The following is a 23,473-nucleotide window of genomic DNA, read 5'->3' as shown; positions in this document are numbered from 1 at the left end:
TCTCATGTGATGGAGCAATTTGATTTTCAAGAAGAAAATCCTGCAGTGGAGCTGGAATTGATTGATTTTCAAAATGATTTATCTGTAAAATCATATTCTTCAAGCTCTGATAATATTTGGCCTCTTGTTCCTAAAGAAAAATACCCAATTTTGGTCTAGGTGTCAAAGTGAAGGCAATGGTTCAGTTCTACATATCCGTGTGAGGTATCTTTTTCCGGTATCAAATTTATCAAAAATAAGTACAGAAACAGACTCAGTGATGAAGACATGAACAACTGTATTCGAATGACAGGCACTACCTACTCTCTCAACGTTAAAAAACTTGTTGATTACAAAAAAAGGAGTTCTATTCTTCTCATTAAAGTTACCAAGTCTGAAAAAAAAAAAAAAAAAAAAAAAAAAAAAAAAAAAAAAAAATCTGTTATTACATTTGTTATTTATTACTAACTACACTTCAATTTCTGTCTTATGTACAATTAAATTTCAGTTTCTTTTTTGTTATATACAGTTTAATTAAAATTGATTTCTTATTTACTAGAAATGTAAATTTATTGGCAATAAACAAGTGTAAGTTTTTTTTTTTTTGGCGATCACTGGTTTTGGAGATTCTTTTTATACTCAAACAGTATGTAGAAATACAATCAAACCAATTTAATAATTGTCAACAGATTATTGAAAATTATTGTTAAGATAAGGTTATAATTGAATTTATGAATCTACCATTAATGGATTACAAGATTTTCCCCGCATTTTAGGATAACATTTTAGACATAAAAATGTTAAAGAATTTGTTTTGTATTACAATCATTCTGAGAAAAGAACCTGTAACTTTTTTATAGTTTAAGGTTATACAGTCAAAAGTCTTTAATCCGGACTCGTCGGGACTTCGGCGATTCCGAATTATCGATTTTTCCGGATTATAGATCATCAGTTTAAATCTGGTAAGATGGCATGCAGAAATTATAAAATTAAAAATATGAAACCGTAATTTATAAAATAATGAGCAATTATGATCTAAAGGGTATCAAAATTTATAAAAAAAGAAGCTTAATATTTATTTGTTTACTTTATTAAACATTTCTTTCAACGCGCGCATACGTAAAGCATACCTTACGCATAGCCGAAATTAGAAAATTGCAACCAGAAAACTATTTGATTTGTATTCGTGATATTTATAATGACGAGGAATTTGATTTAAATCATATCAAAGACGGAGTACATCGAGATTAAATACTACATTTAGTAAGGAATTATAAGCCGAATAAAATAAAAACATCTGCCCTGAAGATAAGGATAGTGCTGACAGATCAACTTCCAGTTAATTGCGCGCCGCGACGTCCCCCCACCCCCGCGCAGAGCAGCGTGAAATTGATAAACAAATTTCGGAACGGTTAGATAAACAAAGGATATGCATTTTTTATCCATTTTTTGTAGCAATTTGTTTTTTTGTTTGATGGATATAGAAACATACTTTCGTTTTCTAGATCCTTTGGGAGCTCCAACATCGGAAATTCTATTTGACATAATCGAAAGTTCAAGCTTACTTTTATAAAATTGCTCTGACAGTCTGCAAAAAATAATAAGCCGGATCCAATTCGAAGATTAAGGAACAACGTAATCATCAACATTAACTGAAATAGATAATTAGATAATTTTAGCTTATACCGTCCGTTATACATTAAACGCGCACGCGAAAACGTATTCTGCGCTTGCGCAGACGCATATGCGCAGTCGTAAATGTCTTGCACGCACGCGTAAAATGCATATGCACATGCGTCAACACGGCGCATGTGCAGAAAGATTTTAGCTTTGAGGTCCGGATTATAGATCATTCCGGATTATTGGTGTCCGAATAAACGACTTTTGACTGTATATATACATACGTTAGTTTACATATGATAATCAAACTTCTTCATTTCATTCTATAATTTCTTTTGTCAAAATGCCTGATTAAAAGGCCTAACCAAATTTTAGAACAAAAAGAGGTAGCAACAAAAAGGAGTCTAAATTTTTAGTATATACCATAATTTAATTTTTAACATGATATATATTTTGAAATGCAAAGGGTTTTGCTTTCATTTGCCATGCAGAGAGTTATTTTATGCTTTAAACATACATCCAGCATATTGTTTTTGATTGTTTAATGCAGCATATTCTTCTGCTGGTTTTATATATATTTTTTGTGTGTATTAATAAAAGCTGTCATTACATCTGGGATGAACTATAGGTAAGTGGAAAGAAGGAGAAAAAGAACGGCCATTTCATTTAAAAAGTAGTTTCTAATCTTTTAAATACTTCAGTGAAATCTTTTAAAATAATCAACGTAAGGCAAAATGTTTTATTTTGTATCAAATTTGTTGAATGAAAGAGACATGTTGAAGAATGTTTGTTATGTGAATAATGTTTTTTCATTTGCTTGTGAACAACTCAAGTGATTCTCTTCAAGTTGGAAAACTATCTAGGCTCCTAAAAAAGTAGAATTTTTGAAGCTTAAATGTAATTTTCTAGATCTTGACACCTGCATTTTTAAATTGAAAATGTTGTGATACTTGTCATATTATGAATGATAAAGTATTATCTGATATATTTGAAAGTTGAGTTATTATTCATTTAAAAGTTGAGTGTGACAGTTTAAGTGATCATAGTTTTGCCTCATAGGTTATATATCAACTGGTGTATTTTTTTGTATACTTAGTGAATTTAATACTTCATGCTTACCCAAGTTGTCACATTTTCAGACTTTAATATAAACCAATTTTTATTTGTTACAACTTAAAACTGGTTTTAAAATTTCAACTTGAAATTACACTTTGTAGATGATGAACTGCAATCTAATTCTAAGCATTCTCGGGACCATGATCTATATACACGCCTTGGCCTTCTCCTTGGTGACCGTATGCCTCTCTCAGGCTCAAAATCCAGAGCTGGTAATCACAGCAGTCAAGAATCTTATGCGAGTATATCCTCTCTAGCAAGCAGTGAAGCAAATACAACAAATACAAGTCCTTTGTCCACATTAACAGGTAAATACAGCAAAAAGTGTTCAAATTTCAGTACTTAATTTCTTTAATTCAGTTTAAAAGTTATTATTACGCATTCATATATTGATCCTTTTCTTTTACAAAAGGCCTGATTTTAAGCATGAGGAAAATATAATAGTGGAAAATATTAGTTTAATGTTTTATAAAACATCCTATTTGCTACAGTAATATAATATGATAATGCATTAGTGTACATAAAGAATATTTATCTCAGTTATGATTTTCTTAAATCAACATACATTAATTTTACATTTGAACTCTCTTTGTATTGAATTATTATTAAACTATTTTGCTGCATTGGCTTCACATACAAATATATATGAACTATTATGTGTTGGAATAGTTTTATTTTTAACATAAATATAAATGAAGTATTATGTGTTGGAATAGTTTTATTTTTAACATATTAAACAATAAAACTTTTCGTATGTTTAAGCAACTGGAAGACATTCATTGCCAGTATTTTGTATCCAGTCTTATTGTAGTTTATTAAAAAATCTCATTTGTGATATATTCTTTCTTGTTATTTACTATAATATCAGATTCATCAGATCCTGATCCCTTATCATGCATTGGGAGTTTACATGCTCCGAGTCGTGAACAGAGTTCTGACAGTGTTGTGTCTCTAATAAGTTCAAGTACGGGTCACAGTTCATGTAGTAGTCCTATAGGAACTCAGTTCCAGAGGCATGCCCCTGCAAGTACGTAAATCGGCAATAAAATCTATTGAAATAAATATATTTTTTTTGTATAGTGTACATTGAATGTTTTTGGTGCAGTTTGTGTAAACTATTTAGTTCTATATGATGTACTTTTTATTTCCTAATTAAAGGGACAAGTGATAGTTTTGTACAGTTTGCCAAACGTAATCTAACAAGACGCAGGATGCATCATAGAAGTGATGAATCTGCCCTTAATTTATTTCCAGTTGGAAGTAGGTTTATTTCTTATGTGAATTTAATCATTTTGAAATATAAAATTTTATTGCCAGTTAATATTATTTTTTTAAAACCTAGTATTAAAATCAGTTTTTAAATTGGTTTTATGTATTATAAATGTGCATAAATTTACAATGCTGAATACAGCTTTTTGGAGCTAGAAACAAAAATAAAATAAGAAGTAGAATTTTATTAACTGAAAGTTTGGAATATAAAGTATTTTTTATCTGTTGTGTATAAAAGAATTAAATAAAGTACGTAAAGATGTATTCTCTTATCTTTGATTTTTATTCTTACATAAAATTTTAAAATATATAAATAATTTTATCCAATTTTTGTGTGCATTTTTATTGATGCTATTACTATAAATAACTAATTATTTTGCATATTTTTTATTTAAGTTTTAATAATCTGAAAACACATGGAATAGCATTATATGTGTTTTTAGGCAACAGATAAAAATACTTTATATTCCAAAGGACTGTTAATTTTGTTTTGGCATTTTGCATCAAAAACTTTAAATGTCCATTTCACTTTTCAAATTGCCCTGTGTTATCGCCTTGTGTTATATTTAAAGAGATTAAATAATGAAGAATCTGCATAAATGTATGTACTATGTTTCTTGCATTGTAAAACAACAGTACCTAGAGCCATCAAATTTTGAATAACGTAATCCTCCGCCGAATATGGACATCTGGAAGCTCTAATTTGGAATTTGTTTTTTAATCGATTTCATATCGTGTAACTCTTTAAAGAATTTTTGATTAACAAACTCAATGATTTCAAAGTGAACAATGGCAACACTGTACGGGGAAAAGGGGGGACATTTTTATCTTCGGTGCGTGAGACTGTATATCGGAAATTCTAAAGATATGCTCCTTTTAAAATTATTTTGCAATGTTGCTGTTAAATTGAATTTTATGGTGCATGAATAAGAACATGATATTGAATGATATGAAAGGTAACACACAAAACGTTAAAAAAAAAAAAAAAAAAAAAATGCCTTTGTGCATAATGTAAAATCTGAAAGCTTTCAGATTTTTTTAATGTATTTTTCAAATAATGAAATCAATTTTTTAAATCTAGGTAATTTATTTATTTTTCCATTTTTTAGAAAATAGCAATGCAAGTAAGCTTTTAAATAAATCTCTGAAGCCGTTGTATTTTGAAGTGCCTCAAGCTGAACCTGAGCCCTTGTTCATTGGCCGTCAGTGGTTGTTTAAAGAAATTGAACAGGTAAAGAAAATAACAATTTATATTGTAACAAAAGAAGAAAGTTTAAAATTACTGTCTGGTGATATTTTACTCTGTGACATAATTAAAAGTTCTTACTGTACTGATACTAAAATTTAGTATGCATAAATTTTTGTTTGGAATGGTTGGATAATGTAAGGAATGGAGGTGTAGTGTTTCAATAATAATGTAAAGAATTTTCATTACATTTTATATGCAAGAAGGATCTTTAATGTATTTTTCGCTATTTTAATTTGGTTTTATTTTTTCCAATTTAAAAGAAGATTCATTTCAGATGTTGTTCACGTCAGGGTTATTAATAAGAAGATTAACTTCAGTTATTATGCTGATAGTAAAATCCGTTTTTCATTAATTACTATTTGAACTACCACCCATTAATAATACTATGAAGAATTTCCATTAGATCGGCATTAAACATTTTATATGCGGAAGAATAGCTATAGGAAGATTTGCTTCAGATACTGTTCTGACAGTAAAATCTGTGTGTATTTTTTCGACCACAGATGTTAAAATTAGTTTGATGAATATTCATTACATTGAGGTTCAACATTTTATTTGTAGAAGGTTAACTACAATCATGTGAATCTTCTCTTCAGATGCTATGCCATTGCCATTCTGTGTATTCATATAACATAGCTGCCAGCTCTCCCGGATTTTTCCAAGTATCTTGGTAGGCTACAGATGCTTCCAATTTTTAGTTTTTTATAAGGAAAACTTTGAAGGAAACCATTTATCCAACAATAAATGAAATTTATTAAGGTAATGAAACTTAAAATTATGCAAGTACCATTCCCACATTCCTAGTGATTTTCAACATATTTTTCTTATTAAATTTTATTTTATCTTAATCTATAGACATCTATGGAATTTCTTATAAAAGTTCAACCAATATTTATTAGTTCATATTTATATCTACTTTTGTTTTACATCAATTAATTCCACAACATAAAGTTTAGTCACATAATAGTAGTAAATGCTCGGCAATCCAGAAAATTAACCAGCTAACCAGAAAACTCAAGTAATTGGTATATTTTCAAATACTAGAGAGAGGGAGATTTTTTTATCAATGTAAAATTAAGCAAATAACAGATTTGTAACTCCATCATATAGCTCGGTTAGGGCTATGATTTGAATCAAACAAAAGCTATCACTAAATCTGTTAGTTTAGTACCAATAATAGATAAGTGTGACATAACTCTTTGGTTTCATGTGAACTTGACTAATTCTAAATAAGTCGCTTTAATTTTTTAGAAAGGTGATATGAGTTAGCTGCTGTTTATCTGTTTTTCAATCACATTTTAAGATAATGATTAAAATTTGGGACTCTGTCTTCAATGGAACAGTATGTAGTAAAATATTTTCATATTTATGGGAACCTGGCATCAAGAAAAGTGGAACTTTGTGAAAATTGGCTGAGCACATTGCTGGCTGAGCAATGTGAAAAATTATGACATGCAGTTTCTACTGTGAATTACAATTTTGAGTTTTTTTATATGTCCATAACTTATATTAACTAAATAAAGAATAATTTGTTCCTTCAAACATCTGCCAGAATGACTGATGCAAATTTGGGGCAAGATCTCTACCATTTTTCGTGGTCAACAAAATTTCATAATCAAATATGATGTTTTATTTTACTGTTTATGTCTGGAATTCCCTTTTTTCTTTCAAAATCTCATATAATTTATATGTAGGCATTTGATTTACCTGTTGGTCACATACAAAATGGTTCGGTGTATAATTTGAGACTTAAAATGTTTTCCTTCTGTTCATTTGGCTTTTCTACAGTGAGTTGCATTTTTCATACACTTAATTATCCGAAATTTTCGAACTTTTTTTTTTTAAGAGAACTTTATTGTGTCATTTTGAGTTGTTTTTTTTTATTCTGTTATAACTCTGTTTTATTGCAAAACCATGCAGTTCTTAACAAAATTTTACAAGCTATGAAATATTAAAGAATTCCCTTAGTCTCTTTTTCTCCAGACTATCATGCACATTTCTTAAAATTTTCTTTTCAAAGTATTTCTTTTTGAGTGCTTGCCCTTTTCCTACTGTACATTATCTCTCTCTCTCGGGGGGGGGGGGACTGAAATGTTACAAATCACATCATTTTAGAAATAGACTTCAAACATTTAATGTTTCATACAAAGTTATATGTAAAAGATAACACTATGGACATTAAAAAGAAAAGTACAGGTAACAGTGGTTTTGTTAAATGTGTTATTTACACCGATTCTTATGTAATTTTGTGTAGCGATTACAAAAATGAAATGGTTCCCCCCCCCTGTGGTTTTTTATAGTATGAAATTACAATTTCTCATATTCACACTTATTACTGTTTGCCATGATGTAGTTGCTCAAATACCATGGGTGGTGGAAAAGTTTTTAAAAATAGATTTTAAATCAGTCAAAAAAAAAGCCTATAAAAGTTACCCTTGAATTTAATGATTAAGAAGTTAAATTTAGTGACCAGAAGAACCAGGACAAGTGTGAGACGACTAGCATTCAAAATAACTGAAAAGGCCACCAAGCCTCAAAGTATAAAGCTATCAAGTATTAACGTTCCATGCATTATGTATAGAGACTCTGGTTTACTTTCACCTCATGATGAAATTCGTAGGTATAACTCAGTAGCTGGTGATGTTTAAACAACATTATTAACAAGAGTTGTTTTTCCTAAGGCGTGTCAAATACCAAAAACTTTTCCAAACTCCTCCTGCTCCTGCTGCTTGTGTAAAATAAAGTGAATCTGTGCATTGACTTTCTATGAGTTGGAAGTATCATTAATTCAGTGGTTTAAAAAAGCAGACATTTCTTTCAAATTGCTCAATTGAGTGCTATTTTAAAATAAAATATAAACTGTATTTAAATAAATAGACTTTGAGTAGAAAATCCTGATTAAAAGTTACTCTGCTAAATACATCTTATTTCAATCAGTCTAATGAGTGACATTCTATTTAGGTTTGATAGTATAGAATTACTTCACATTAACTCTGCTATTTGAAATTGTTTTTAATATGTCTGAATATTTTATGTGTTGGACTTTTCTCTTGTTTTATGCTCTTGTAAATTGGTAATTTTTTCCCAAAACATGTTGAACTGAATAAACAAATTGCAAGTAGTTTTTTAATTAGAGTTTCGTCTGAAAATAAGCGGGTACCATAATAAAAAAATCATCTTACCAATCAAGACAGTGCATTTAGCTCATTTCTCAAATATAGATCAAAACAGGAAGGATTATGATTAAGTGATCTACCTTTCTTTGTTATTAATTTTCTAAATTCTTTCCACTCTCTTGTATCTATATAGCATTTATAACCTTTGTTTGCATAATGGATTACTTTTATTATTTTGGTTTCATAAGCTTCATATAATGAAACTGATTTCTAGCTCTTGGGGGGGGAATATCATGAACCTGTTAAAAGCAGCCATGCCACCCAAAATGTTCATAAAATCTTTTCAATCTATTTTATTTTTAATAATAAATCTATTAAAACTGCATGTGTAATATTAAATACTTTATATTAAAAATCTGAAATGCTGTTTTATTTTAATCTTTAGGAAATAACGGACTCTAAGAGTAAAAAAGCTATTGTGATAATAGGTGGTCCTGGTTCTGGAAAAACTGCTGTTGTATCCCAGCTACTAGAATATAGTTCTTTCAGGATGAAGAAAGATGATGCAATATATCATGGTATATCACAATTTATAATATTTTAGTTGCATTTGATGTATTTTTCCTTTGAAATGCCTGTAAATAATTGCATTAAAATTGTAATTTAAACTATTTTTTATTATATTATCTAATTTAATGTATTAAATACAGAATAAGCTAATCCATTAAATTATTGTTTGGCTTGAAATGACTTTTGTTTCTGTTTCTTCTGTATTTATTTGTTTGTTTATCTATTTTTTATTGTTCTGATCTGATAAAATCATTCAGAAGTATTTTATTTCTTCTTTTTCCCTTTTTCTTATTTCCCTTTATTTATTTATTTATTTTTTTATTTTAAAGAAAGCTACACTTTCAATTTTCTTAGGAGTAGCTGAAGAATAACTGATTGAAAAAAATTATAAGTATTTGCCAGTTTATAAAATATAGCAGAAATAATGCATTATTTGTTGGTAATTTTTGTTAATAATTAATAATTGATTTCAAAAGATTGCATTCATGATTTTATGCATTCATAATTATATTACATATAGGCATAGATGTGCATATTTAAATACAGTCAGTACACTCAAATGCTTTTTTATGTTTTCACTCTAAACAAATTCCTTTATTAATCATTACTTAATTATTTTTATCAGATATCCAATCTTTAGATGGCAGTGATTATAACATGTCAAATTCTAGCAGCAGTGATTCAGGCCTTTATCAATCCATATCCACATTGCATTACAGTGGTGCACGTTCCCTAGGTAGCCGACTTGTTGCTTATCATTTGTGCCAAGCTAACAATTATCTGACTTGTCTCGTGCCTGATTTTGTACATAGTATTGCCTCCTATTTATGCCGAGCTCCTCATCTCACTGCTTATAGGGATCTTGTTGCTCGCAACCAAAGGTAATATTGCTGTTTATTCATCTCAGAAGCATAGCTTCCATAAAAATGGTGTTTTTTATGCATTGAGAATAAAATTTTACTTTTCAGCATAATGTGGTTATTACTATAAAGATATTTTGATATTTTCAGTATTATTTATTTAGTTTACTAAATCTAAATTCTAGTAAATTGGCTAAAATAAATAATTTTTTACATTTTTTATATAGTGAAATTTTTGAAAATGGGATGGGAAAATTACTAAATACTTTTAAAATAATAATTTTCGAATAAAGTATATGTTAATTTAAAGGCAAATATTGTTAGTGTGCAGTTTTCTTGATTTATAAGCAGCCTTTATACATGCAAAAAGTACTAATTTATACTTTTAGGAATTTTAGAGTATTTATATGGTAATTTAAAGGCAAATAATATTGATGAGCAGCTTTCTTGATTTATAAGCTGCCTTTATATCTGCAGCAATATAATAAGCTAAATTTGCCAATGTATCATCAACATGCTATCATGGCACATTTCGCCTCATCTCTATTGTTTATCTGTTTTTTGCATCTTAAAAGCCTTTATCTAACATAACAACTTATTTTCAGTTAGAAAACTAAAGAAAGAAAACCAAACCTTTTCAAGCATCGAAGTTTGAAAAACGGTCTTTTGATTTTATTTCATATTTTATTAGTACTATTCTCATTCATGCTTTTGAATGTACATTGATGCACATGCAGTTGTTTTAAAACCTGCTAAACACCTTTATAAAAAAATTTCTGCTTCTTCTCTTCCTTTAGTGCAAATTTAGCTGTTGCATTCCCCCCCCCCCTAAAAAAACATTTCCACTTTGTTGGATGTACAATTATTAAATCATTCTACTTTCTTCAAATTTATTAATTACAGTTAAAAAATTGTTAAGCATGCATTTGTATGATAATACTAAAAACGATCTAAACATACAATAATTTTGCATTATATGAGAAATTTGTAGATTTAAAGCTAGATCCATGTGACTTTCATTTCAGCAACCATTTAGCTGAAACAACATTTAGCTGTATAAGTGAGTGTATTTTTCTGTCTGTTATGTATGTATGTAATGAAAAATTTTATTGTTAAATATTTAATGTATTAAAGTGATGCAGAGTAATATTTTTAAATGGTAATGTAAAAGCGACATGGAGATGTAAATGCACAATGATGCTCATGCTGCTGGGATGAAAATTTCTTTTTATAACAGGCAGTTATGAATATTTTCAGGTTCTCTTTTATTTTTTGCATAATTTGTTGAATAAAACACAGTAAAGCAATACAGAGGTGCAAAGGTAGGTGACCTGTGATAAATTATGTTTCACATAAATATAAATAGTGACAGAAAAAAAGGAACCTTTGCGGATAACATAGTAGTAGGACAGAGAAGCTAAGAAGAAATGCATATACAGTACAAAGTCTGAAATCCTGTCATCCGTTATCCAGAATGATCTACAATCCGGACTCAAAACCACCAACAACATTTTTCTGGTAAGCTTTACACATGCACATTTGATTCCTCCCCTCCATGCATTATAAAACATCTGGAGAGTCCCGATTCTTAATTTCACTTTGACACTAAATAAATTATCAGTAATTTGGTTCTGTTGCAGCGTATCTGCTTGGTACACATCTTAAACTGAAGCATTCCACATAAATGCATCGGAATCACACGACAACTTGAGTAATGACTCATGTAGTGATTGATGCCTAAACAATTTTTTATGTTAGTAATTGAATAAAAAAGGAGTATGGTAACCTTTTATGTTGACATTACTCTTGGCGATGATTACAGATTTAAGTTAAATGTGCTAAAACATGTTGACAAGGAAAAATTTAACAAAAATTCCTTTCCATAAACTAAAAATAAATTTTGTTGATGATACTCATAGACTCCATAGATTACGTTTAGGGTGTTTTGGATTAAGAATAACTGATTTGTTATTCACATAAAGCTAGAACCAGCAGTCGCAGAATTTAGGACCCACAGAGACCGCATCAGGCGTTGAGATATCTAGCACCAGCCGTCAATAAGGCTTAAATATATGGTGGGAATTAATTTATTCAGAAATCTGATAAGCCTTAAGCATGTGCAAGAAATAGACATAAGTATAATAAATAACTAAACTAATACAATTCAAGCTTAATTGCCTCAGTGCGAGATAGAAGCAAGATAAAATTTAACGGAACATCTTGTCGTTAGTCGCCAAGCTCATGATGCATAGCCAAATATGTATAGTGAACGATAGCTAAATTTGTTGATGATAGCCGCACATTTTGAAGGTTTTTAGATATTGCAAAACAACGTTGAAATTTTTCATTTAACAGATTTTGTAAAGAAATGTGGAGAAGCGGTAATAAATGAAGATGATATAAAAGAAGTTTTTCGTTGTGATGACAATGCTTCCCAACCATCAATCAATTAATGAATGGCAAAATCTGTAGTATGGTTCTAGATCCAGAAAACACCAATAGTGAAGAAAGTGAGAGACAAGTTACTGAAAACGAAAAAATTTCGATTGACAAGTAAGTCAGAATTCTCGATACAGCAGTTACAGGACTTCAACAATGTAACTAAACAAGAGATTATGTCGGCCTACATAATTAAAGAGAAAGCATTAGCACAAAAAATGGAGCAACTTAGACAACTTACATTGAAAGGAATGTTTAATAAGGTAAAATAAATATTAAGCTTTTTTTTGTAAATTTTTATAACCTTTAAATCATAAATACTTCATTATTCCATAAATCACGATTTCATACTTTTAATTTTATAATTTCTACATGCCTTCTTAATAGATTTAAACTGATGATCTAATATCCAGAAAAATCCCAAATCCGGAATTGCCAAAGTCCCGACAACTCTGGATTTTGGACTTTGTACTGTATTATAATATAGATGTAAATGAAGTTAAAGTTCTACTTTATTTCTGTTGGTTATTTAAGGTCTTGGTTTGCAGAATTTATTATTAGCTAAATAACTTTTTGCATTATTCAAATGCCTGAGCATTATATAATAATTATATGACAGATATCAAATTTGAAATGACACTGTTGAAAAAGATTTATTATAAGGATGTTACTAATCTTAGGATGAAAATTAGAAATAACCAAATTAAAAGAGACCTTTAGGGGCTATTATAAATTAAAATTAGAATTTTATTTTACATTTATCTCTCTCTCTCTCTCTCTCTCTGTATATGTATATTTATGGTATCTTGATTCTTTTAGATCAACAACAGGATCATATATGTGCAGCAAATTTATTGCACTAGGAATAACAAAAATTTTAAAAATAATTATAATTTCATGTATTATCAACTGAAAAATAAGTTGAAAAATTAAAATAAACTGAATATAGAATCGTATCTAGATATGGAAAAAATTATACTTAATTACCTTCCAAGTAATATCCATCACAACATAAACAGTTAGTCCAATACGCTTGCCTTTTGTGGAAGCTTTGCGAGAATATATCTTCTAGTAATATCCATCACTGATTGGCTGTCATGTTGTTTAAAATAACTTGATTTGCCTGAAAACGTTAACCCTATAGAACCATCTCAATAATAATCAACAGCAGGTTCAAAAGCTGAGAAATCTGGCAAGTATGGTAGGTGGCTGTGGTATGACCAGGATTTGTTTTTAACAATAATTACAAGCTTCTTTGCTTAAAATACAACATGGCACTGAATGATTTAAAGATGCATTAGTTTGTTTGGATTGCTGCACAAACTATTCTGCTCTAGATAATGTCAATTAATATATTTCTTCTGTATAGAGAATGCTAAGTTAATTCAAGTTTCATATACGTGAATATGATTTTTCAGCTAACATTTTAAACACAGGTCATATTTATTACAACAAATCTATTAGGGGTTATCTTTCTTAGATATCTGTTTGGAAGACTTTAATGGGGAAATAGTATTGCTGTTAAATTATTATATGGAAAATTCTATTCATCCAAATTACTCAGTCATTAAGAATCAAAGTCAAATTGAACTACCAGTATTTAGCTGTCTTACCACTTATTTTCTACTGAATACAAATAATACTCTTCATTTTCATTCATAAGATCTTTAAATTGCTGTTTACTCTTATAACCTGTCATTGTTAATATTTTTTTTAACTTTCATTTCCTATGATTATTCTAGTTTAAGTAATTAAGGTTCTTTTATAAAAAGTCATTGCATCAGTGTACATTATTTAATTTAAATTTGCTAATTTGTTATCACTGTTTTCATAGATTGCAAGATCTTCTTAGCCTGCCTTCTTGTATTGCTGATGCAAGTGCTTCTTTCATTCATGGAATTTTAGAACCTCTGAATTCTCTCAGGTGTCAGAATCGGATACCAAATACTACTTGTTTATTGGTAGTCGATGGTTTGAATGAAGCTGAGTATCATCGTCCTGAATATGGAGATACAATTGCTTCATTTTTAGTGCGTAATTTTGATGCAATTCCACCATGGCTAAAGGTAGGTTTATATATATATATATATATATATATATTTTATTATACTTTTTAACATTAAATTTTAATATGGTATAGAATTTTAGTTATCATTTATGTCAGATTTTTCCATATTTATCAGATGTTCTAGAAAAATTTTCAGCATGAAAAACATGCATATATACACTCTTAGACAGAAAAAACGACACACCAAGAAGGAGTTCTCCAAATCGGACGAAAATCGGTAGAAGTGATGTACATGGAAAAAAAAAAAAAAAAAAAAAAAAAAAAGATTACAGTTTGAGAAAAATTGGATGATTTATTGAAGTGATAGCTTCACAAAGTGAAAAAGTCAGTAACGTGTTTGTCCACCTCTGGCCCTTATGCAAGCAGTTATTCAGCTTGGCATCAATTGATAGAGGTTGCGGATATCCTCCTGAGGGATAAAGCCAAATTCTGTCCAACTGGCGCTTTAGATCGTCAATATCCTGAGCTGGTTGGAGAGCTCTGCCCATAATACTCCAAACGTGCTCAACAGGAGAGAGATCCGGCAATCTTGCTGGCCAAGGTAATGCTCAGCAAGCAGTAGAAACATGTGTAGTGCAGTGCATTTGCATTATCCTGCTGAAATGTAAGCCCAGGGTGGCGTGACATGAAGGGCAACACAACAGGCCTTAGAACTTCATCGACGTACCACTGTGCTGTAAGGTTCCCAAGGATGACAACCAAAGGGGTGATACTATGAAATGAAATGGCACCCCAGACCATCACTCCTGGTTGTCGGCCTGTCTGCCAGAAGACGGTCAGGTTGGTATCACACCGCTGTCCGGGGCATCTTCAGACTTGCCTTCGCTGGTCATCGGGGCTCAGTTCAAAGCGAAACTCATCACTGAAGACTATTTTACTCCAGTCAGTGGCATTCCACTGTGAATAAGCCCGACACCACTGCAAACGGGCTTGACATTGTATAGAGGTCCATGGTAGTCGGCGCAAGGGGTGTCGTGACCTCAGCCCCCTTTCTGTGAGCCATCTATGAATGGTCCTTGCAGTCACTGAAGCACTAGTTGCATGTACAGTCGATGATAATGATACATCTGGCACTGTGAGTGCCGCTCTGACGATTGCTCGGTCTTCACTTTCTGTCATTTCTCTAGGCCTACCGCTTCCTTCTTGGTACTGTGTGCGGCCATGGTTCACCCAATTGTGCCAACATCGTCTAATAGTGGCATCGCTCCTACTCAAATATCGAGCTATTCGCTGAGAAGACAACTGGCTTCTTTGAGCCCAACTACACGACCTCTCTCAAATTCTGACACCTGTGCATATCGTTTGCACACCTATATACGAGGCATAGTTACTGCCTACCAGAGTACACGGAATGAAATTCGTGAAGAATTTATGACCTGGAATCTTAATTTCTCCTCTTAAATATCCTGCCAGTTGTGCATATCAGATGTGCTGTAGCAACAACCGTTCATTCATTGGCAACCAAAATGTAAAATTTTGCATTTTCCGTCAAAACCTGTATGCATATCAATTTGTGTCCAATTTGCTTTGTATCTTCTCGGTGAATCGTTTTTTTTTTTTTTTTTTTTTTTTTGTCTAAGAGTGTATATGTGTGTGTAAGATAAAAATGTGTAAAGCAAATTTCTAATTTTAATTGGCAATGAACCCTTTAATCATTAACTTAAATTTGGATTTTTGCCTTTTCTGTCCTAAAAACAGTAACTATTTATAACATCAATCTAAACTGCAGAATTTCCAAATTAATGTATATCATAAGGTCTTACATATTGCTTCAATGCAGTGTACATACCTTCTATCCAGTCAATTAAGAACCGAAACTTTTTTACTCTTCTCTCTCCATGGTTTCTTCTGAATGTGTCACTTTTTTTTCTCCCCACTTTGCACCTTTGTAACTTGCAGCTGCTTACTGTGTACTGAATGTAAGCAGAGCACTATAATGCCCATTTTGTAAATGTTGCTTTAGTGGAAAATATCTTTCAACCGCAAATAAAACATAAATAATTGAATTCGACCATGTCTTCAAGACCTCACTATACTGCCAGCTTTGCAAATTGTTGCAAATGTTAATAGCAGAAGGATATTAAGTTATGCCATTGTTTATATATCTGTGTAATAATATATGCAACATTAAAAGCAGACTTAATAGCCATTGTTGTACTCATGGATAGAAACTTCTACACTAAAGCAGGTGTTTAACCTAGTGTCCATTAGCTACCACTCTAATATCCTTTTTTCAAACTAATATTCATTGTTTAAACTGATATGCATTAGATTTTTAACTACAGTAGCCTATTTTGTTGCACAATCCAGTAGATATGTTGAATGAAAAATACATTTTATTATTATTTTTGGAATTATAGAAACTCTTAAGTTTCAGTTAATTTACTACTAGAAGTATTCCTTCTTTTATCTAAATTGCAATATTAAGAGGGAATACAAGTAGTTAAGTGAGAAAGGAAATGTTTGAGAAGACAATAATGCCAGAAAATTCCATGGGCTGTAGGTACAGCAAAGTCAAAGAAAGCTTAAGCTGGTATTCAATAAGTCGAGAACCTCGAATATCTTTCCCAACGTCTAATGTCAAGACATACTGTCTGGTATTATCACCTAGCGCTTTGAAATTCAGTCATATCAAGTCATCTCGAATTTGTAACTTGCCTGTAATTCGAACAGAACAGGAATCTTAAATGGTTATGAATAAAGAAAGTAACTAAGAATATGAATAGGAATTAATAAAGATTAATTATACATTCCTCTTATCAAATGTCAACTTGGGTATTTTATAAACCATATATTTTATAAAAAGACACTTGCAGCCAAAAAATATCATTCATATTTTACAATCTAGATGTACTACATTAAGATTATTTCACAAAATAATGAATTTTAAGAAGCAGTTTTTTAGCAACTTAGCAACTTAGTTATAATAAATTTCAAGATTATATAAACTTTTTAAAGTTCTTGTATTACTGAGATCCCAAAACAATATATTTAAATTTTGCCACCATTTTGGAAATTTTTTGCTGCTCTTGAAAAATTTATTAAAATATTTAACCCATTCTTTTCTTAATTAATGCAATAAAATATTCATTCGTGGTAACACAATTCTGTTAATTGCCTAATAACTGTATTTTAGTTATGCATTATTTTCTTTCTCCTTGCTTTCTGCCTTCCAATACAAATCCAATTCAGACTCTTAACCCTCTGTAGCAATTACACTTGAATAAATTTAAATGTGTATTCTTAACTGCAACTTTATGTTTAAGTCTAGTGAGATTCTTCAACTCCAAGTGCTTTAAAATTAGGCCAGTAACATTTACCATATTCTTTCATATGTGTAATTAGTGTATATTTTAAGTCTGCAAACAAAATAAACATGTTTTCCTGTGTCTGCATTGGCTCTTATTTCTGGTCTAATCTGTACTGTAATATAATTTCTGTATTTTTCCAACTTCTGCCTTGAAATATTTTTGTATTCAATAATAATTAATTTGAATAACCTTTGACTTGTGCACCTGGATAATTTTAGGAAATTCTTTAAATAAAAAAGTTCATTTTAAAAATTGTGAGCCATAAGAAGCTATAAAATTGTAAGGACATTTACATATGGTGTCAACATGCAAATGTTTTTGTGCATAAAAAAGCTCAGGCTTTTGGAATTTCAGTTAAGTACTTTAAATGAAGTTAGTTACTGCAATGCCTAGAATTTTAAAGTAACACACTTCTGAATTATTTGAAAATTTCATACTTTTCTGTTATCAGGACCAGATTTAGAAATATATGAATGTGGCTTCGATAACAGAAAAGTACAGAAAATTTTAATATATTATTTCAGTTATTAAGTGCTATAAATGAAGTTATGGCAATGCCTAAAATTTTAAAGTTAGGCAGTAGTTCTGAATTATTAGAAAAATTTAATAAATTGACATCAAAATAAATAATAAATAAATATATAAATTTTAATAGTGAGTGTCTGCCATTTATTTAAATCTGAAGTCTAGTTTATATAATTCAAAATAGAGATGAGCAAAATTGCTCCATTCAGGGATCAGATCGGAACCATTCCTTCACTGAAATGAATTAGTTCTAATGATTTACTGCTTGCTAACAACGACCTTGATGAAGTATGTTTGAAGTCAGAGTGGATCAAGAACAGTATGCCAAAATAGGAGAAAAAGCAGAAAGAATCGAACAAGAGTGGGGTTAGTGGAATCAACATAATCAAACTGTTCACACACTCCCATCCCTGTACTAATTTCTTTCAACTGTAGTTTTGAGATTCCATGAAAACACCTTTCTACATAGAAACAAACAAATGAAATTCTAGAATAAAAAAAATGGTCAAAAAGTTGAAAAATAATGAAAACTAAAGTCACTGTTGTCAAAGATTACATTATTTTATTACTACTATCAGTATTACAAAAATACAATGTAAAAATACTTAACACTAAAAATTTAATAAAATACACTGGTCTACTATTAAAAACTAATCAAGGTTTTGTATATGAACAAAACTTTAGTTTACTTTCCTGATGAGAGGCAGCTTCTCTTCCCAGTACACATCTGGCTTGCTTTTGAAAAGATATGTTTACAGGGCACTGAAGTAACCAGGATGCATAATCGGCTTAGAACAAGTTCGTTCAATGTGAGATATATTAGCTTCCAGGACTTCCACCACAATAAGGGGTAATTCTTTCTAGGTAAATAATCCTCTGGTAAATATTTATTTAATTCCACTGTTGCAGCGGATCCCAAGTTCTGTGCCCCTTGAAGTTTGTTTATAGTTTCATCGAACTCCTCCTATATGGAAGAGTTCTGACTAGATGTTACAGTTGTATTTGACTGCTGCATTTGGGCGTCTGATATTGCACATCTCAAGTTTTCATTATTATTACATTATCATACCATTCTCGGTATTTCAGAGCATCAGCAAAACCATTTTTTAAAGAGAGGATCCAGGAAGGTTGCCCGTGTCACTAGCTCGTTTTTAGAGACAGCCTAAATTGTTCTGAAAACCCTTTCAGTATATCATCAATAAACAGCTATATTTCTTCTAATAACCCCATACCTTTATTTCTGTCCTTGTAAGCTTTCATCCGATGTGCCATTACTAAAATTCCTGTTTTGGAAACAGAAATAGTTGGTTCTGATGATACTTCTTGTTTTACTTAATTGAACTTTTTTAAAACCACTGTTATCTGTTTCATATTTCAATCTTTATCTGACAAATTAAATGATTTTTTGCCTAATATAGCAATGGAAGAAATTAATCATTCTTTGTTTTAAAAAAACCTTTTTAACATATCCTAGGTAGAATTCCACCTAGTCTTATTTCAAGTTGTGTTTATCTTTCTTTAAATTCTCCTGCATTTCAGCAAGTTTGCTTAAAGCAGATTAACTCTTTTTTTTTTTTTTTTAAATGCTCACTATATGTTTAACTACATGAAAAGTTTTCTGCACGGGCAGCGTAATAGTGTGTTGCAAAATCAGATTTAATGAATGCACAAAGCATGGCAGGTGTGGAAACTAAAATAGTAGCAGCTGATTTCATATTCAAAGCATTGCTTTTGAAAAGATATGTTTGCCTACGATTTTCAAATGAGTATCAAATTTTCTTGCAACAACGTTGGCCCAACTTGAAATATTTTTTGCGGTGTGTCATAATATTTCAATCTTTATCTGACAAATTAAATGATTTTTTGCATACTATAGCAATGGAAGAAAAATCAATCTTTGAATTGTGAGCATTCTAATAGATATTTTAATTTTGAACTTTTGTCACATAATGTGCACCATAAATGGATAAAATCTAAGGTTATTAATATTTATCCATGCATTCTACAAACAGCTTTTGCACTGGTAGAATCATTTTTAATTTTAAATATCAATTCTTCATAGACTGGGCAGTAACGAATTTGTTGAGGTTTTTCGACTGACAAGTTATAATTTTGGCGAAAGCATGTGAATAAACTTTTTAAATTACATATCTTCAGCTATATAAAATGCATGGTATTCTTTACATACCATTTTTAAAGAGCTGCATGTTAATGATCTACCCTTACTTAATATGTTTGGCTTTCTTACATTAATGAATTTCCTTATAAACTGCTGTAAAGTGGTCGGGGGGTGAAGAAAAGCTAAATCCGGATCCAAATTCAGAGTGAGAGTCAAATCTTGGTCGGAGGTGTTCAGCAGAGTTGGGCATTGAAGCAGAAGCAAAAGCCAGTACTTAAGACTGATGAGAAAGAATTTCCTTAATCTTCTGCTGCGATTTCATCGCCTGTTGATAGCAGCCTAGGGTGTCTTCCTGATCCTGATTGCTCAAATGGCATTGTCAGGTGTTCACGTTTTAAATGCCTTTTTAGATTGGAGGCAGATCCCAAAGAAAAGAAAATTGTCTGGTGACAATACCAGCATTTTCCTTTTTTTTTTATCTAATTTGGCAAAGTGATACTAAATATAGCTTGAGGTTCTTCTATAAGGTAGGGCCAACATTTTATTTTGCAACCTGGGAAAAATACTTTAGGAGAAAAAATTTATGTGTGTAGGTATGTATTAATTCTAAAGAAGATTAAGGAGAAATTCACAGCTCTTGACTGCAATAGTTAGTGAAATTTTAATTAATATTTTACATAAGTGTTATAATAATATTGTATAAAAAAGGTAATACATAATATGCAAAGCTATACTGTGACGCAGCATTCGAAGAATCAAAACAAAATCCAGCAGCAGCCAGATCTGCAGCTAGAGAAGGAAAGTCAGAGCAATGAAAAGAGTGAATAATCAAGACTCCAAAGGTACTAGATCTGAGGCTACAGAAGAAGCTCAATTCATTTGCAAAAAGGGGTGGTCAAATCCTGTTTCTTAGCACACTACCAACAAGAGCTGTTTGTTAACTGGTAATGAACTACCGTTCCAGTTTCGCTGGATCACTGATCATTCATTCCATAAAGTGAATTGGTTCTTTGAATCATTTTTGGAATGAATTGTCCAGCTCTGGTTGATAATTATATATTATAGATAATAATTTACAGATATCATTCAGTTTATAAACACTATGCTGTTTTTGTATTTAATCTCTATTAAATAATGGAGAGTCTATATGTGTATTATTATGAATTTTGAATAATCGACTGGCCTAAAGAAAACAAAGCTTTAAAGAGCCAGTAGAATAAGATTATAGGATAAATTTATGTAATATTTTGAGGTAAATGGCTGTTTCACGAAATTCACGAGAAATTGTCAAACGTCGCCAAACTTGATGATCATTCATTGAAATTTCTGTCTGGTCCCTGTATTAGTATAATTGATACTGTAATTGATCCCTCTGTGTAACTGTAGCCAATTCTATCTGGCTTTTATATATAACTTTGAACTTATATACCTTCCAGTAATTTCAAGAAATGGAAGGTATTGAAAATGCCTTGCTAAGACTGGAGAGAGTATCAGTACTCAGTTTTTACTTCAGAATATTGAGATCTCCATATGGGCTTCATCTTTTAGATGTCCTTTGCATTGCAGTTTGTTTAATGATCATAGTAGTTTGAAGTGCAATTACTGATTGTGCTCTGTGATACTGCAAAGAGCTGTACAAATGCTTTTGTAGAAAGTTCCTAACTGCAAAGTGTTTCTTTTGTGGAAATAAGTTTTAAAAAGATATCATTCGTTGTATGCGCATTCAATGCATTGCAAAGCCATACACACACAACTGTATGTTTCTTTCATACATAATAGAAAAATGGCAGCATCTTGAGTCACTAAATTTCGAGCACACTGGCTGACCACCTAACATGCGCACCTCGAAACCTTAGTTTTAAATTTCAATATCTATATGTGTAATGATAGCACAATTTTGGAAGCACTGGTGTAAGAACACTTGAGATGTAGATGCATAGAAATGCTGATAGCGAAGATACTTGATACTTAAAGCGTCCATCCATTTTGAAGAAGAAACAATCCAGCTGGATTAAATTACATATTTATTTAAATTTGCATTTGTGGCCACAATTCACTTGGAACTCTACTCGTGCCTATTAAAGAACATTTACATTTTTGAAATTATGTCCAAGCAGTGCACAGAGAGAAGCTGAAGTGAAAAGTGACGCATCAGTTCAGAGAAAGAAGGGAGGGAGTCAAAAGTTTCAGTTTTAAGTTTTGATTTACAATTTGGTGATTGCTCAAGAGACATCAGCATTGAGTGTTATGTAAGATTGCATGATTAATTTGAATGACGCACTTTAGACACTATTTTTAATATAGACAGAAGAAGTCCCCAAATTAAATAAAAAATAAAAGAGGTTATAGCCAATTAAATTTAGAAATTTGTTTTCATATCTTTTATCTTGCATATATACATATTTTAATTTTATATTTTCTGAGAACTAAATGAAATTTTGATCAACAAACTCAATGAACTTCAAACTCTTTTGAAGGGTGGTGGTTACCTACAGTAACCATCTTTTCTATTGAATGTCTTACTCACTCGTGTGAGTGGTTTTCAAGACTGACTATTTCTAAAGTTCCCTTGTAGCTCACTAGATGGCAATCAAAAAACATAATCCAATAGTTGATGCAGCAATTCGTCTTCAAGAAAATAAGCATCAGTCATCGAAGACAACATTACGATGATGTGCACTCTGCAACACCAAGAAAAAGGCTATAAGAACAGTATTGGAATGCAGCACATGCAGAATTGCACTCTGCTTGAAAAACTCTTTCCATGAGTACCATAGAGACTGATTTGTAAGGATGTGTTCTGTAGGCGGTGGGCACTGGCACTAATTACCAGATGTGGTCATTATTTTCACACGTCTTGGGCAAAATATGTGTAATTGTCGCAAATAATTTCATTGTAACACCTGATATAGTAAATAAAACAAGAGTTTTGCTGAAAAAGTTAATTGCCTTTTCCTGTCCCTGCATGTGGGGCTATTCTGAGAAACAAGACATGCATGTTTGAAATTTAATCAGCAGACTCATTGGTTTAAGAAAAATGTGTTGTTGCCATTGTCCAAAATAAATTACTTTTATTTTCTGCATGCCAATTCATTGCGAATTCGCAAAGTATAAGATATTTAATTTTACTTTAAATCTAATCTCTGTTATTGTTTATTGTTTACCAAACTAAGTGCAATAAACATAGTTGTTCATCTCTACCATTATAAACTAATGGCTGGACCTGTGAAAT

The 23,473-nt window shown here is 30.9% G+C and overlaps 1 protein-coding gene across 2 annotated transcripts in view; it reads left to right on the top strand.

The window, feature by feature from the left end:
• The window catches only part of rols (zinc-RING finger and ankyrin repeat domain-containing protein rolling pebbles), a 227,301-nt gene that overhangs the window by 160,682 nt on the left and 43,146 nt on the right, over positions 1 to 23,473 (top strand). For both annotated transcript variants that reach the window (XM_085820522.1, XM_085820521.1), the window contains 7 exons: positions 2,817 to 3,023; positions 3,584 to 3,742; positions 3,874 to 3,975; positions 5,094 to 5,215; positions 8,795 to 8,927; positions 9,545 to 9,800; positions 14,053 to 14,284. In XM_085820522.1, the coding sequence (XP_085676648.1) occupies positions 2,817 to 3,023; positions 3,584 to 3,742; positions 3,874 to 3,975; positions 5,094 to 5,215; positions 8,795 to 8,927; positions 9,545 to 9,800; positions 14,053 to 14,284 (1,211 nt within the window). The remainder of the gene's footprint in view (positions 1 to 2,816; positions 3,024 to 3,583; positions 3,743 to 3,873; positions 3,976 to 5,093; positions 5,216 to 8,794; positions 8,928 to 9,544; positions 9,801 to 14,052; positions 14,285 to 23,473) is intronic.

Source organism: Stegodyphus dumicola, chromosome 7 (genome assembly GCF_044657685.1).
Source record: "Stegodyphus dumicola isolate Sdum_Otavi_A_Nest chromosome 7, ASM4465768v1".
In the NCBI taxonomy this organism is placed as follows: Eukaryota; Metazoa; Arthropoda; class Arachnida; order Araneae; family Eresidae; genus Stegodyphus; species Stegodyphus dumicola.
The sequence above is the reverse complement of the archived record's forward strand: the minus strand, read 5'-3'. Positions and strand labels throughout refer to the sequence as shown.